General features: G+C 39.2%; 1 protein-coding gene across 15 annotated transcripts in view; it reads left to right on the top strand.

The window, feature by feature from the left end:
• The first annotated feature begins 53 nt into the window (after positions 1 to 53).
• The window catches only part of PCNT (pericentrin), a 103,731-nt gene continuing 86,432 nt past the window's right edge, over positions 54 to 17,352 (top strand). For 11 of the 15 annotated variants that reach the window (XM_082313441.1, XM_082313444.1, XM_082313452.1 and 8 more), the window contains exons 1-7: positions 54 to 204; positions 6,728 to 6,925; positions 8,932 to 8,985; positions 9,931 to 10,110; positions 11,572 to 11,715; positions 13,331 to 13,495; positions 14,849 to 17,326. In XM_082313441.1, the coding sequence (XP_082169567.1) occupies positions 151 to 204; positions 6,728 to 6,925; positions 8,932 to 8,985; positions 9,931 to 10,110; positions 11,572 to 11,715; positions 13,331 to 13,495; positions 14,849 to 17,326 (3,273 nt within the window). In that variant the 5' untranslated portion in view covers positions 54 to 150. The remainder of the gene's footprint in view (positions 205 to 6,727; positions 6,926 to 8,931; positions 8,986 to 9,930; positions 10,111 to 11,571; positions 11,716 to 13,330; positions 13,496 to 14,848; positions 17,327 to 17,352) is intronic. The other 4 variants (XM_082313451.1, XM_082313443.1, XM_082313442.1 and 1 more) reach the window with 1 other exon arrangement.

The following is a 17,352-nucleotide window of genomic DNA, read 5'->3' as shown; positions in this document are numbered from 1 at the left end:
CGGTTGGCGGTGGGGCCGAGGCGGGCGGGGAGAAGGCGCTGGGGCGGCCATGACCGAAACTTCTGAGCCCCCTCCGGTGTGACAGTTGGGGCGGCGAGGAGTGCGGGCCGGGCTCGGCTGCCGCTTCCGGGATTCCGGCTTGCTCACCGCATGGACGCGGAGGAGGAGGCGCGGAGGCGGAAACTGGAGGCCGGCAGGGCCAAGGTGAGGGGAGGGGGGTCCCGGCTTGGGCGGGGCCGCGCCCACCCTGGCCTCGCCCCCGGCGCCTTGCGGTGTCCCCGGCCGGGTACCGAGCAGGGGGGCCTGGCGGGAGGCTGGCTCCCGGAGCCGCTCGCGGTGTCGCCTCTGCTTGCCCCAGGTCTTTCGGCCGCGGCGGGGTGACGGCGGGTTTTCCCTCGTTGCGTGGCAAGGTTGGTGCCGCACTCGAAGCGGCACTCGGGTCCGGGCGGCGGCAGAGCTGAAGCGTTGCTGCCAGTTCGGAGCTGAGTCAGGAGATGAGGGGTGTTTACCTGAGCAACGTGGCTCTGCCAGAAATAAATGTGCCTAGCGGTGCTCCCTGAATGCAGGTTGCCTGGGAGGTTTCCCGAATTACTACAGAGATCTATAAACATTGACTTCAGTAAGCAAGAAGCAGCTTAAAGTAGTGCATATATTTTCCCCCAGGTTCTGTTTTTGTTTTTTTCCCCAATTATCCCATTTTTACCTAGATTTCCACTCAAATTATTTGCAGAAATGCTGTATTTCCAGGTGAGAATCCCCAAGAACGGGTGTTGGGTGTTTTACTGCTTCAATGACTAGTCTACTTGCCCTTGCATCTGCAGGTGGGTTATTGGAGAACTGGGTTGGTTTAGTTTGTTTCCAGTCATGCTGTTAGTGAACACTTCACATGCTTTGAGTGTTATGCTTTGAGCATTACCTGGATGCGGAGGAGGAGGCGTGGAGGCAGAAACTGGAGGCTGGCAGGGCCAAGGTGAGGGGATGGGGTTGCCTGCCCTGGCCTCGTCCCCGGCGCCCCGCGGTACATGCCTTCAGTTAGGTGTAGTTTGGTGGGACTGTGTAGAGAGCTTATATGACATGACTGATGTATAAAGGTAACATTCCCTTAGTAATTATTGTCTGCAACTATGTGATATGCACTTGATATGTATTAACCCTCTTAGAATAAAACTTCTGCTTTGTTTTGGTAATGATGTTCAAGAAGCTGGTTAGAAACGTCTGATTACTTTTCTTTTAATTCAGCATTTCTGCCAATTTTTGAGCTGCTGTTGTTGTATTTCCCTTCTGGGAATCTGTTGCTGAATAAGGCTTGCCAGTCTGCAGCTATAGCTTTTCCTTGTTCTCGCCATCCCAGTAGGACTGGAATGGGGGGGCTGTAGCTACAAGGGGATAGTTGAGGCTGCACAGAGCGTCAGGAGGTTTGGACAGATCAGATCTTTCTATAATGTGCTACAGCCTCTTCACCCCTGATATCACTCCTAGCAATTCTCCCACAGGCATAGGGGCACAGCCCTTTCTGCAGGGGATCTGTCTGGAAATCTAGCTAATGGGGTCAGAGGTGGCTTGGAACTGTGCCTCAGATCTCTTCAGCAGTCTTTTCAACAGTGTTTCTGTTTCGGCTCCCTCCTCCCAGTGCTGTGCAGAAGGCAATTAAAGAGAGTGTTACTGGGAGGGGAGCAGAGTTGTGGTGGGAGCTGCGCTGAAGCAGCTCAATGGTGGGCAATACAGGTCCTCCATCCCTGGCCTGTCCCACCCAGATGCTGTCATGGTTGCCACACTCACCGCTTCTGCTCAGCAGCTCCTCATCTGCTTGCCCTTACAGTCTTGATATGTGCTGTGTGGACACAATCCCCTGTTGGGGAATGATTGTGTGATTAGTTTTTGGATTAATACTGAGAGAGGAAACTTTGAGAACAGGAGTTTTTCAGGTTGAAAAGTTACATCAGCTGTGGCAAGACTTAACATTTCTTTTGTAACCCTTTTGTAAGTGCAGTATCTGTTTATAGTTAGAAAAATGTGATAGACTTGCCTTGAATAAGTTATTAGTTCCCACCTGTTGTACAGCTGTTGTTTGCTGTTGGGGGGGAAAAAGAAGTATGGACTTGCATTACGTTTCAAGTTATGTGTGCAGAGCCAGTGTTGCATTTTTTTTTTTTTTTTAAACTATGTGCTAAATATCTCTCATCTTACCATTTAAAAAAAACTGTTAGCCGCCTGTCAATGTTGCTATTCTGTGGTATCATATACCTGGTATACTGAGAGGAAAGGAAAGGATTTAGAAAGGCAGAGATGGATGTAGTGCTTCCTTTGCTTATTAAAATGTCACAGAGGTTCATTACTTAGCAGATTGTGAGCATGAGACAATTTTCAAAAAACACCCAGACAAATGAATGGAAGCAATATCCATTGGGGCTTATTAAACACAAAGGTAGCATATTTGGCTTTGGAAGGCAAACGTGTGAGCTGCAGGTTCCTTAGTATACTCACACCCAATTTCTAGCACATATGACCGTATGCTTGCCCTGTTTTTGTATCTTTGCTTATATACCTGCAGTTATAGAGCTAATGTATGGAACAGATGCATATTGGGCTAGCTCGAGTGTGTCCAAAGAAGGGCAACGAAGCTGGTGCAGGGTCTAGAGCACAGGTCTTACAAGGAGTAGCTGAGGGAGCTGGGGTTGTTTAGCCTGGAGAAAAGGAGGCTGAGGGGAGACCTTATGGCTCTCTACAACTGCCTGAAAAGGAGGTTGTAGCAAGGTGGGGGTCGGTCTCTTCTCCCTAGTAACAAGCGATAGGACGAGAGGAAACCGCCTCAAGCTGCGTCAGGGGAAGTTTAGGTTGGATATTAGGAAAAACTTCTTCACTGAAAGGGTAGTCAGGCACTGGTGCAGGCTGGCGAGGGAAGTGATTGAGTCTCCATCCCTGGAGGTATTTAAAAGACGTGTAGATGTGGTGCTTAGGGACATGGTTTAGCGATGGACTTGGCAGTGATAGGTTAACAGTTGGACTTGATCTTAAAGGTCTTTTCCAACCTAAACAATTCTATGATTCTATGATGACTGGAAAAAAATGCATCTTTGGTCTTACTCAGTGTAGTCCTTTGGGTGTTCTTAAGCCCATAGTAGGATATGGTCATGCTGCTGAATAGGTGGGCTGCAGGACTGTAACTTGCTTCGAAAACTTCCTCTGGGTAGCTCGCGTTTTTGAAGGCTCCTATATAATAGAGCAGTAGGGAAATGTCCCTCCTTTTTGTTCTTTTCCTTTTCTTTTTTGTTTTTTTTTGTGCTGCCCTCCTCATGAATACAAATGCGATTTTGAAAGGGAGAAGTAACTGTGAGCAGGTACGGCATCACTGTGAGGGCGCTCACAATGGCAAGGGACAGGAGCGTGAGGCTAGCTGTGCATTGCAGACCTCTGTTGTAGAAACCTGACGTGTAGCAACCCATGCAGTCATGCTAACTGCTTGAATCTGGAGGTGTGAACTGCTGTGGGGTTTTTTTGCCTTCCCTCTCTGCTGCTTGCCCCTGACACCTCCCTCCACCTCCCCCTCCCCCCCCAAAAAAAGGTATTTTTTGTCTTTAGCATCCTTAAATTTTAGTCTGCTAAATAATGGCTTGTGAAAGAAATATAATGTGAATGTTTTCCTCTTTAAACCAGTACTTGCACTGTTCTTTTTCCTATGGGAATAAAAACTCTATTATGGAAATGCATTTAAGTTATCACCGAATAATAATAATTCCAACTATTATGTTGGAAACTGTCAAGATTTGGCAGCTAAGTACTGACTGTATCTGGTACTTCAGATCTCTATGTTTTATAAATGCAATACTGATAGCCAAAGTAGTAGTTGAGAAACAGAACAAAACCCAAATATTCAGTGCTGCTTTTTTCTCCTTGTTTTATTCCACCTCAGGTTAGCTAGTATGCATGTTGGCCATCTGTGCCTCTAGTTACAGACCTGTGTGTGCCATACCTCATGGGTGAGAAGTTTTTGCTGTTCCTGCATTTTACACTGTAGGAGCTCAAAAAGGAGTGTGTGTTTTCCAGGAAGTTTTCCTGCTTCATCGGTTTGAGGAAGCTCTAAAAAATGTTTCTGGGTTTCGTCTAAGAGCACTCGTCCTTATGTTTACCATATCTAGGAGGTGGACTAAGGTTTATTTGAACAGCCTGTTTCTATGTGGTGCTGATGTGGTTTTCTGCTCTATTCCATGTTCTATGGGTATTCTTTTGATACTAATTTCTGAAGCCTGTAAGTCAAGGAGTAAATTATGCGAGAGGTAGGCTGGGGAGAGCTGAACAGTGAGTGCTGCATGTGCTGTATTTGTCCTGTCTGATGGCCTATGCCGCTGGTGCCAGTCAGCTTGCAATAATGTGGTGGAAGGATGTCAGTGTAGCGTTAATTGGGGACAGGGATGACATGGGGACCACACAACACAAAACCTGGCAGACTTGTTTTTCTGGTTCTGGGATGCTTATGTGGTGCTGGTCGTACCAATTCAGAGGTGCCTTGCTGTTGCCACTTTTAACTGGCTGGTCCTGGGGAAATGAAGCTGCAGTATATTGGTACCTGCAGAAAGGCTGGGTGTTCTTTTGTATGGAGAGCTGCTTTGGACGCTACGGTGGACAGTACTGTTGGTGTTTCTGTGGCGTGCTACCTCTTGGCTAAAAGCGAAGCTTTCACCTTTGCATATGCTGCTAGAAAGCAAACTGAGAATTGGGCCCTTCAAAAGAAGCATAATGGGATCTTACTGGGATGGGGGAGCATCAGTGTTATATGCTTTCTTCACATTCACACACACTACTTCATGTTGGATGACTGTGTATCTGATGATACTCTTATAATGACACTTAAATTCATGTCGTTGATTAAAGACTTTGGAAACCTGGTGCTGCCCTAACTAGCACTTTTCCCCATTCAGTGATTCCATGAACCTGGAGCATGCTTGACTTCAGACACTTTAATGGACCAACAAGTCCAGTAGTTCCGTAGAATTTTCGAGTAGTTGGATGTTTTTGCATGATATGTATTATGATTTCATATGTTTAATACATATGAAAGGGACAAAATAAGTTTTATATCCTTTGAGCTGTGCATTGAAAAAATCACGCTCATTTAGATGTTCAGTCATGGCATGTCTTGGTAGTTTTAACGTCAAATACTTTGTCTCCCTTCATGAAATCATTAACTGTTCTCTATAATGGCAACTCTCTGCCTTTCCTTTTTCATTTTTTCTGATTGTTTTATCCCTGTTTTCCCTTTTTTCCTGCTTCAGCAGCTTCCTCTACTCTCCATTTTTCTGCAGGTTTCCTCCTGTTCCTTTTCCCCATGTTATAAGGTTAGCGCAATAGCTATTTTTGTCATATATTGCCATCAGTAAGTGCTAGAGTTAACACCTGATTTCAAAGAATAGTATTTGTGTCTCACTGCAGCTTTATTTACTGGTCTGTTCGTTTTGCTTATTTTGAAAGGCAACATGGCACCTGGCAATTTTTGTTTAGTCTGCATTCAGTATTAATAACTATGGAAACTACAGAACTTAAAAATAACCTATTTCTACATAAACATCTTAAGTGCTGGTAAGAAACCGATGTCTTTCTGCAAATATACCTTTTAAACAGGCTGCTCAGGGTAGCAGGTGTGTAACTCTGTTGAGTAGCTAAGCTGTCAGGTAGAAGTTGCTGTAATGGCATGGGTGTAAGGAGAAAGGACTGAACTAAATCCATTTCACAAGTTGAATGAAAAGAAACGGACAAGATTTTTCTGCAAGGTGGCTGTTTTACAGGAAAACCAAGCTGTCAAGCAGTAGATTTTCATATATATTGCAGGTAGAACTTGGCAATTACATTTACATCCCATCGTCATTTGACTATCTATTTTATCTCATCACAAGGACATATTAACAGTGAACCTATGGCTGAACCTATGGAGAAGGCTTTTTTCTTCTGAGAAGGATGTCTGGATTTATGCTGTGAGGGAGATGTTACTTGGAAATGCTGCCTAAACACAATACTAGACTTGAAAATACAATAATCCTTTTTAAGCTGTTTAAGGTGCTAAGGAAACTTGGGTAATAAATTCTGTCAGTGACGTTCTTTACAAGTCCCTGGTGCTTCATAGAGCTGTGATAGTCTGATAAAGTAGAGCATCTGATTCCTCAACAGAAGAAATTAAAATGACCTGGCTTAATTGATGTTCTATTTATGTACTGTAGACTGCTTTCTGGCTGGGAAGTTTTGCTGTATTCTCTTAAGGGGGTGGCAGGGAAGGAACATGAGGATTCACTTCCGTTAATTTTAATCTTAAAGCTTACGCTGGCAAAGATCTATTTAGATACATTTCTAGGGGGTTATTGTTTTTGCTGGTCTTGCAGAAAGACTGCTCAATTATTATTTTTTCCTAATGATTCTAGTATATTAACAACTCATTCCTTTACTAATCTGCCCTGCTGTAATTCTGGATTGTCATTGACACACAAAGTTTCACTGAGTAAAATTTGATTCTTGTATTGAAATGAGTCTTTAGTACTGTTGTGAGATTTCTTGCTTAGTTGCACAGTTATCCAGTATGTTCTGAATGTGTAGAAAGTAGGAAGATAAAGCAGTTTTTCTGCAGATGTATATATTTTATCAAGATAGGATCTTCATCACCCATGAGTGTGTTAATCTTGTGGTCCTGCTACCTTTTTCTCACTTACCTCTCCCTCTACCTCTTCCAATCTTTTCTGCACAGTTTGCTTACTTCAGACAACGAAAAACAAAAAGCGACATCACGCAGTCGCAGAAAAAGACGGCGAAGAGGAAGGGCTCGTCTGTCCACACACATGACGTTTCGAAGGAAGAGTATGCACTAGCGGCCCAAGATGTTCGTAAGGGTATAGAGAGTAAGGCTGAAGACGCCAACCTACTAGAGACAACAACAGAGACAGAGGTAAATCTTAGTATTTCTTGCGTTTTGCTTCATTACGTCTGCAGATAACAAGTATTCCAGGTGACTGTTTTACTTCATTGGGTATTTGCACTCTGGCACTGTCAGCTAGCTGCCATTGAGAAGTAAGTAAAGTGATGTATTTTCACTTGTAATAATTAACTCTCTTACAAAGTGATGTAAATAACTGAAAAAACCATCTCCATTATATGGACTGGACAGCTGGTATTGTCAAGGAGCTGTCTGTTGTTAGCCTGCTAAATTGAGGTCTTTCACCTTTCACTGCCATGATCTTTTCTTTGGGCAGACTTCTAGTTATGTAGCTGTGACTCCATGAAATGGCAAATCAAGACTGAGAGGCATAGTAGATGATCAAAACTGGCAGGACCTTATAATACACAGCATTAGTTTGGTTTTGTATCACTTTGCTGGCTCAAATGTGCTTAATGTTTTCTGAAAAAATATATATAGTTTGTTCCAACATGCTTTTAGTAGCCATTGTAAAGCCAGTATAGATGTTACATTCACTGACAAAGTTGTTTAAAATGTGACTCTGCTTGTGCCTGATGTATTTCAGTATGTTTATACTGATTACTCTCTAGAAGTAGCCCTGTAGTCATGTCAATAAACATAGAAACACAGCTTGTGATATAGCTTGAGATTACTAGACATCTGCTAATAGATGTACTGGTCTGCCTGAATTAAGCAGTTTCTTTCTTGCTTCAGCTCACAAGCAAGATTTTTATTTTTATATCAGCTGTGGATTAGACAGTCATGTGACACTTTTTCTCTCTTTCTGTCTTGTAATAAAATAAGCAAAACATAGTTTTGAACAATTTTTTGTTTTTATAGTAATTAGCTTGCTTCAGAAGTGATTGGCTAATGCTTTCACAAGCCTCAGAAGTTACAAGGCATCTCTCTGGCTACAACAAACTGTATCTATCTTGGTCTGGGAGTTTGTTTAGAAAGTAGTTTCCCAGTGCATTTTAGCATGTTGTCTACGCAAAGATTCGTGAGTTATGGGGAGGCAGTGCCTTCTGCATAAAAAGTATCTCACCAGCTGTTGGTGTGTTTTCACAAGATAAAACAATAGCATCAAATGAGTATATTTGCAAGCCTGCGGTAACAGAGGATACCATTTGCATGTATTATTCTGCTTACTGTTGTGACGGTATCCCTAGTGCTTTCAGGATATCCTGAACGTAACTTTAGCATTGCAGAAGCTTTTATGAAGCTACATGCCAAGCTGTCTGCACTAAAAAAAAAACATACTGTATTTTGTCACTCAGCCACAGCATAGTCAGCAGTGTCCTTTTTACATTCATGTGAACTTAAATTAAAAAACAAACAAAAAATCACTTATTGCTTCTGAACAGCTTCTGTCAAAACAGCTGGTTTGTAAAGCAAATGGAATTGCTTTCTAGGTTACGTGGAGAGGGTACCAGTAGTCATTGGAAACTACTTCGTGCAAATTCAAAATACAGGGAGGGTTATGGGCTGCCTTTTCTAAATAGTGCTACAGTCCTCTTTGTCTTGTGAATTTGGTGAGAAGTAAATATCTTTCAAGATATTGAGCTACATTAAGTATATGCATCAGAAAATAATACTGCTTTCCTAATTGTCTGAATGATTTTAGCATGTTTCTTAAGTAATCTCTTGTCAGTTACTAATACTTAGTAGTGGATTAAAGAGTGCTCAACTGTATTTGCAAGCCACAAAAGCAGAAAATAAAACATTGAATCTCAATGGGGAGACTTAGCCCTAAATTTTTGAGTAGACTTTTGTAATAATTTTCTTTTTTTTTTTTTTTGCGTTTATTTCGTTCATTTGACCATGGATGACCAGCTGAGTTTAGCATTAAGGTCAGTCTCTCTCTCTCACTGGTATGTTGTCTCACAACATGGACGTTTCTGGCTCATGTGCTTAAGGTGTTTCCAAAATAATTCAGCTTTTCATTATGTGTCTTTAAAATGGCCATGATTTAGTGTTTGTTTTATTTGTTTACTTAGCAGGGGAGTGCTGACTTGTCCAACTGGGATGTACTGAATGACCATGCAGCTGAAGTAAGTGTGAAAGAATGTATCTTTAGTAAAAGATGCTGATATATGTAAAAGAAGAGTATGGTAATTGGTTACTACAATGATTAGTTATTGAGCATTGTAATCAAATGTGATAGAAGTGATGTGTTTTTGCTATTTTACAGTCTAAACCAGGTACTTACCTGTACATACATGTACTGGCTGCGAAATTGGTTGCTAAGAGAATTGGTTTTAGTGAAATCACGGATCTTGTCCAGAGAAATTTGAATGATGTTTTTAATTGAAAAGTAGGTTCATTCTTTAATTGTTTCATACATTAAAACCAAAAAGTATTTAAAATAAAATACAAGATACTGTGTCCTCTGTGAGAATTGTAACAATATTGCTCCTAAGAAACCACAGGATTGATTGGAGCAGCTTCTCTCTGTACTTATTTTTTTTGTGCTGTTAAAGGCCATAGAAACTCAGAGTATATTGTATATTTTATTTGCCATAGCTGCTTACACTTGAATTTAATGTTAAGTCAAGAACTTTACATTATTATTTTTCCTGTGGATGGACTGTTCTCCAGTCAGCACAGATGTATGTAAAATTTTCCCTTAATTTTGGTAGTATTCTCTCCCTGCCCACTTGTAAGTTGGAATGTATTTTAAATGCCAACACATGTGAAAATGGCACTTTGCCACGATTTGGTGCTATAGAATCACAAGGCTTGTCTCACTAGTTTACTTCTGCGCCTTGAAGTATTATATGAAAATATATTATCTATGAAATTTTTTTATTTGAAATTTTTAAGAATTAATGACTTTTATATGAAATGTTTCTATTAAATACACAGTCCTAATGTTGAATTACTTTTAAACTAGAACTTGTCCAGAATTTAAGCTTGAATTTATATTCAGAATAAGCACAGAACAGAAATGGTATATTGTTTTGGTGAATAAATACATTTTTGTTTCTTTTATGAAGAAAGTTACAATAAATTCTGCTGCAGAATACAGTGAGCTTGATGCTAAGATGTGTCAGGTGAGAATAGCTGAGTTAGAGAACAGACTTCTGGAGAAACAGGAAAAAGTCGAAACACTCACTGCACAGATGGATGAGCTACAGGAACAACTTGCCCAGCGCAGTGACTCTATGCAACTTCAGGTATGTTTCATAGAATTGAATAATGGGGATAATACTACTTTATTTTAATCCTAAAAATATTTAGGAAGCAGAATTCAAAATAAGTTGTGTGGGTTTTTTTGGTTTTCTTGTTTTTTTTTTTTTTTTTTATTTTTTTTTTATTGAAAAGTACTTCACCTTGCTAACATGCTACTAAAAGCAGTACTGAGGTTTTCTGTTCACCAGTGTCCAGGCCTTCTTATTGCTTGAATCAAGACAGAATAAAATTAAATTTGAAATGCTTCTATTTTTAGAGAGGTTTTATGAAATGCATAGTTAAATTCTTCTGCTGAGAAATGATTGGATGCTTGCTACTAGTTTTTATTGATAAATTTCCTTACTATATTGACGAGTGGGCTTTTATAGAGAGAACCTGCAAGAACCACTGAGGTAAGTGTAGTTAATCATATATTGAGGTAGGGGCTGAATGTAAAAACATGGGACTTATATTTTTTTAAAGTCAGTATTTATAAAAATATATATATTATATATCAAGGTCATGCTGAAAAATGGTGCACACACCCACCTCCCCCCAAAGTATTGTTGAAACTATTGAAAAGGAAGTACTTATTGAAATGTCAATGTTTCTGTGGATATGCCTGAAAACCCTTTCATGGATGCATCTAGGCTCCTTTTCAAATGTTTACATGGGATGGCAGACACCACCACCCCCCCGATGACTTTTTCCACCAGAGATCATTCGCACTTTTTGAGTATTTGTAAATACTTGTGGCTTTTTGGTTTTGGAATGATTTTCTTTTTTGTATGGGAAAATGATTAAGTAGGATAAGTTAAATTTTATTAAACTGACATGTACCTTCCCCTCTCCCAAAATATTAAAAAAGATATTTTGAATTCCCTTTCTCTAGCATTTTTATGTAAAGGTAAATTATCAGATGCTTCTGAAGAATAGTTACTTCCCCCTTTACATGTTGTCTTTCTCCTTTTAGGGCTGGGAAACAAAGACATTTCCTGTTGGTGAGAAATAAATTGAGAAGGTTAATGTGATTAACATAAAATAGGATTAATGTATCCCATCTCATTAGCTTTCTCGCACATGGCTGAAAAGAAGAGCTGACAGACAGAAAACAATTTAGGGGGTACTAAATATTATATCCTGTAGAAAACTTCATTACTTTTACATCAACAAGAGTTACAAAATGTATAAGTAAAAATATTTATTTCACTACTGGTATCCTATCATTTGTTCAAAAAGTTGTTTTTGATTAGGTTTGTCATCTCTCTGAGATCAGTGTAAGATTCTTCTTTCAGCATGCCTGCCATCATGTTTGAACACAAGTATTTCTGGTCCTTTGGTGCAAGTTTGTTAAAACTTGAGTGTAGCTATAGACTCTAACAGCTTTGCTTTAAGAAAACATACTGCATTCCTAATATGTTAAGAATATTTTAATTTTTTAAGTGCACTTCTTGTGATCCATGTAGGAAATTACTGTTCAAGAGCAGAATGAAGTCATCAGGAAACTAACAAGCTGCCTTCAACAGGCAAAGAAGGATCGGGATGACCTACAGGAAGAGGCTTCGCATGTAGCTGGTCAGATCCATGATTTACAACTTCAGTTGCATCAGGTGTGCCCCTCCTCCAACGTTTGTTTCCTTACAAAGAGAATAAGAACGGGTTTGGAATATGAATGTAAAAACATATTGAGCTTATCACATAGCTCTTCATAGTTCAGTTTGCAATGCAGCAGCGAAAATGATTTCAGGGAGAGGCAGTGTTTTTTCCAGTTGCTAGGGAGAAGTCCTGGAGACATCCTTATATTTTCCACTTACTTGCTTGTGTAATGTTTGGGAGGTCATTACACTTCTTTGTCCATCAGTTTAGCCCTTGTTAGGGAATTTTACCCAATATTGTTAGTAGTTTGGGATCTATACACAACAATCACTGTAATGATATGGGTTTACATGTGATCAGTTTGCCTTGCCTTTGCCAAAGAAAGCTCTGAGTATATGCATGGGCAACTGTAACAGCTCAGCTGTTACACAGAAACTTGCTATGTTGAGGTAATGTGACTTGGCTCAAAGAAAGAGATTTAAAATAACCTGAAGATGGTTGATGCAACCTCTGTGACACATAGGAACCTGCTTCAGTGCAACAAGTTGATCATGGATCTAATCCCTGGATAATGAGATATACTGCAACTTTTAATCTACTTTAAAAAAATTTTTTTTAAATACTTTATTTTTTTTTGGTGACATTCAGTGTTCTAGTGGCTATTCTTTCTGCACACCTGTATATTTGTTGTCTCAGGAATCTTGTAGTATATGCCAAAGAGTAATATTTATATTTACTTACCATTTCAGGTTTGCAAGATAAGAATTGCTCTAGGAGGGATTACATGTCTTAAATGTCTGGATAGGAAGGGGGTTTAAAAAAAAAAATTAAAAATAAAAACTGGGACTTACTGAAGTCCAGGCATTATCCTGAAGGAGTTGCTCATGCTCTGGGAAAGAATTCCTCTGCTAAATGAAATTCTAACTTTGGAAAAGAACAAAAAATGCTGCTTTCTATGTACAATTCTGACTGCTATTGACAAAATATGGGGTAATAGTGAAAGTTAGTCTATAGATGATTGTTGGGAATTTGCTCCGTAAGCCATTAAAAGGCAATGATAAAGCCTCTAAATACCACTTCAGGCATATTCTAAACAAGGCTAGTAATATGATGCAAGTTGTTTGTGTCAACTTTGATAATGGATGAAAGTACTAATAGTGTCTTAAATACTATCTTCTTGGTTTTAGCAGTCTTTAGAAAAAGGTTTTAAAAATGAATTAAACACATTTTATTTTACCCCCATAGGGGTAAATGTTTTCTTTTCATTTGGAGGGAGGTGGAGAGAAAAAAAAAAAAACTTTAGCATTGAGCTGTAAATCCTTTGCAGAGAAGACTGATTTTGTTCATTGTCCTCTTAGCCGTATGGCCAGTCCATTGGAAGTCTTGCTTTGTTTTAGGGACTTCACAGAGGTGAATTATCTAACATTTATATCTTTACAGTAAGTAATAGTATCTAAAACATGACAAGTGTTGTCTGACTTCTTAGGGAGATTCTTGTTCACTGAGAATGAAAGACGTAGGATAAATCTGTAGTAAATGAATACAGTATATTTTATATGTACAGTGAGACTTGTGTCTGAGTTATTCTGATATAAACTCTTCTGACTGTGAGTACCTTTACGTGTTCAGGTTAATGAGATGCTGAGGAGTAAAAGCCCTGGCAAAAACAAAGTATTAGAAGCCCAGCAGCAGATGTCCTTGTTTCAGAACTGTCTCAAAGAGCAAAATGCACATTTGGAGATGCTGTGTCAGAAAGCACATGACCTGGAAGTACAGCTTGAGTCTTCTCAAAAGGTAAAAAGTGTTTAAAGTACCTTTATGATTATTATGAGTTCTAGGTAGTTAGGTTTTTGTTGTGGTTGTGCAAGCCAAGGTGGTACTTCTTGGAGGAAGAACCTGCAATGAACATTTAATTTGTGCATGAGGTAACATTGATGCTTCAGGACTGAAACTACACTTTAGTATGGAATTAAAAATCTGTTCTTCTGAAGGTAATGATGTTCAGCTAATGCAAAATAGCTGCTCACAATTTAAGATTTTTTTTTTTTTGTATGAAATAATGATTCAGTTCTGGCTCTTTAAAATTTGCTTATTTATTGAAATTACTCCATTGGTTTCTGTTGCAGAAGGGTTGGTCTTTTACTCTGTTACTAAACTGTTGTATAACATTAAGAAGTTTCCATCAGAAGCAGGTCCATCTGGTGTTTGCTGAACTGAGGCACATGGGAACATAACTGACAGAGGCTTGCAGTGGGGTGAAGGTTGCTAGATATGCTGTGTAAGCATATAACAATACAGTTGTGTGTGAACTTGAAACACCTAGGTGAGACTAAAAGTTAACTATCTGTAATCATGTTAGTTTCAGATACAAAACAAAGTGAAAAGCTTGTGAGAATATTTTCATGTAATCACTTCAGAAACAAGTGCTATGAATAAAGAAACGCAGTTAAAAACACACAACAGGGTTGGTTTTTTTGGTTTGGTTTTTTTTTTTTTTTTTTTTTTTTAAATATGTATTTCAAATTTGGTGATAACTCTGACCTGCTGTAGTGGCGTGGTCATGAAAAAAATCTTTTTCTTTAGAAACAATTTATAGGGATTTTGATTACTAACATATATTAAAGGAACAGCTTAAAAGGTCTGATTTCCTTTAAGCACATAACCAACAACGCCATAGGTAGAAACCTTAAACTTTTAAGTGAGTCAGATGAGTTAAAATTTGACATGGCTGTTCTGTTGGCTTACTCCTGCTTGCGGGAGGTGTTTCCTCTGTGCAAATGGATGTGAGATGGAGAGATGTCTGTAGCTCTGATTTTTTTTTTTTTTTTTTTTTTTTTTTTTTTTTTTTTAAAATTAAAATACCCAAAGTTTGAGACAGCCACTATTTTCTCTCTCTTTGGAGTCAGGGGCATACCATTTGTTATTGCTTGGATAATTTGATACTTGTTACCACATTTGAAGTGTCTCTCAGTAGTACTGTCCACTCTCAAGGATGTGCTTAAAAATCCTGTTGCCTAGGCCAATGACACACCCTGCACTTAATGTTTCTTCACTAATAATATTTACCATTAAAAACTTGAGACTTAAGGAAATTAAAACATGTCATATTTCAATGGTATATTTCATATGTAATATTTTATTTTTAAGAATCCCAAAGATAAAGAAAATCCGCTTTCCCAAATGGAAGAGGATATGAAAGACACAATGCAACAGCTACACAAAAGCATAGGAGAAAAAGAACAACAGATTAAAAGTCTTCAAGATCTACTGACATCGGAAAGATTTAGTTTGTCTATACTAAAATATACCCTTTCTCTCCGGGACTCAGAAATAACAGAATTAAAAAATGAAATAGCTTTATCCAAAATGAAAGAACGAGAACATATTGAAGAACTGAAAATCAATCATGAAAAGGATATTTGCAGACATTTGGAGAACTTGAGGGCTGAGCTGGAGAAGTGCCACAGAAGAGAGATTGCAGAGGCCAAGCAGGTATATGAAGAAGAAATTATTTTAAAATATAAGAATGAACTTGAACAGTTAAAAAAAGAACTTTGTGCTCTGAATTCTGAAGAGCACATTCAGAATTTGAATGGTATAATAATTGACTTAAATAATAGTCTTCATGAGTCTGAAATTAGTAAAGAAAATTTGAGAAGGAAACTTGAAAACCAACAGGAAGACTTCCAGAGAGAGAAATCTGAAATTGAGACTAAATACAAGGATTTAATTGTTGGCCTTGAGTCTCAACTTTCTGATGCAGAAGAGCAGATCAAGGAAGCCCAGCAATATCAACAAGAAAAACAGTCCTTGAATGAAGAGATTCAGAAACTGAATTCTTTCATCCAGGAATTAAATGAAAAGCGACTTTATGTGGCTGAAAAATGTATAGATGTAAGGCAAAAGCATGATGAAGAGATTGTCTCCAGTGAAAAGCTAATGGAATTGAGGGAAAAACAGATTTTACCAGAGGTGTCGCAGTTGCAGAGAGCAGAGCTTGAGGAGATGTGGAATAAACCACACCAGTTGAAAGGTGAAAATGAGCTAATTCGCAAAGAACTAGAGTTCCAGCATGACTTGGGAGTAGACTCCTCAAGGGATCAATCAGAAGAAATTAAGAATTCAAAGATCACAGAGAATAATGAAAGCAGCGAAGGAGATAACCTGTCTGAAGAACACTTGTCAGAACTAGGGCTTTTCAGTGGTGATGAAGGCATATTGGCTAAATATCTCATCTCCACGGAGAGACCAGAAGAGTCATATGCGTCCAGCACATCTGAAGGTTATGCCATTGAAGAAGGTAGATGCAGTAGGTACAGGTTAGACAGTAGTGTGCTTCTAGAACCCAGCAGAGATTTTATACCTCCTCCATTAAACTTTGGCCTTGATGAGGAAACGTGTCCTAGCAGTTTGGCCCAAGAGACTTTTGAAGAGACTGAGGTGGGAGCAGAGGCCTTTGTTTCATTTTTGTCAGATAGGTCTGTGCAGCAAAACAAAATAAGTGACCACGATGACACAAAGAATGATGAGACAACTTGTTTAGTAGAGAGATGTGTGAAGCTAACTGAGCAGCTATGTGAGAAGGAGTCAGCCTTGAAGAAATCTTATCAGGAGACCCAAGAAGCTGTTGGAAAATGGGAAAAAGTAATGGCTGAGCTCTCTCATATGCGTGTGGAACTGGATGAGGAACGTGAAGCACGGATCCGTTGTGAAAAAGAACTTCTTCAAAAAACAGAGAAGGAAAGAGAACTTGAAAACAAAACAATGTTTCTAGTAAAGCAGCAGGATGAAGATGGAGACCAACTTTACTGTGCTGTAGAGCCTTTAACACAAGTGTCAAAATCCTCTACCTGGCAAGAAATAGTCAAAGACCTCCAGGAGGAAAGAGAAATGTTGATGGTGCAGCTGCGATCTCAGGAACAATTAGTGAAAGATGTTCAAGAGCAGAAAACAGCTTCTGATTCTGTAACAAGTGAAGTACAGTCTCTCTTTGGGCGTCAGTTAGCTGCTTTGCAAAGTCAAAGAGATCAAATGCAAAGTCAGCTTGATGCTCAGAAGGCTAAAAACCAGACAATAGCAGAGCTGCTTGGTCAGAAAACCATATCTGAAGAGACATTGCTGAAAGAACAGGGGTTGCTCAAAGCTGAAATCAATAATAAAGAACAAAATTTAGCACTCTTATTGAATGAAAAAACAGCCTTAGGAGAAAGATTATCTGATGTGGAGAGGAATCTAATAAAAGCAGAAAAAGCACTAGCAGAGAATGCTAGCATCATTGAGGATCTTGAGAAAAACATACATGAACTTAATGCTGAAGTGAAAAACCTCAAAGAAATACAGGAGTGTGAAAGACTGGCATATGAAGACAAATTAAACTTCAGCAACCTAGAAATTCATAAACTTAATGATGAAATAAAGGCAAAAAGTACTGAATACAGTGAGAAAAAAAGCCAGTTGACTGAAGAAATTGCTCATTTGAAGAAGGTTTGTTTGGAGCTTGAGACTCGCTTGCAGGAGTCCTTTCAGTCTGCACAAGCTGCACAGGAGGCACAATCTGAGATGGCGAAATATTACAAAGAGGAAATCGATAAAATGGAGACTCAACACCTTGCTGAATTAACTAAAGTAAGTTTGACACACAAGAAGGAGGT

The sequence above is a fragment of the Platalea leucorodia genome, assembly GCF_965183815.1.
Source record: "Platalea leucorodia genome assembly, chromosome: 5".
Taxonomy (NCBI): domain Eukaryota; kingdom Metazoa; phylum Chordata; class Aves; order Pelecaniformes; family Threskiornithidae; genus Platalea; species Platalea leucorodia.
This window is presented reverse-complemented; position numbering and strand designations above follow the sequence as displayed.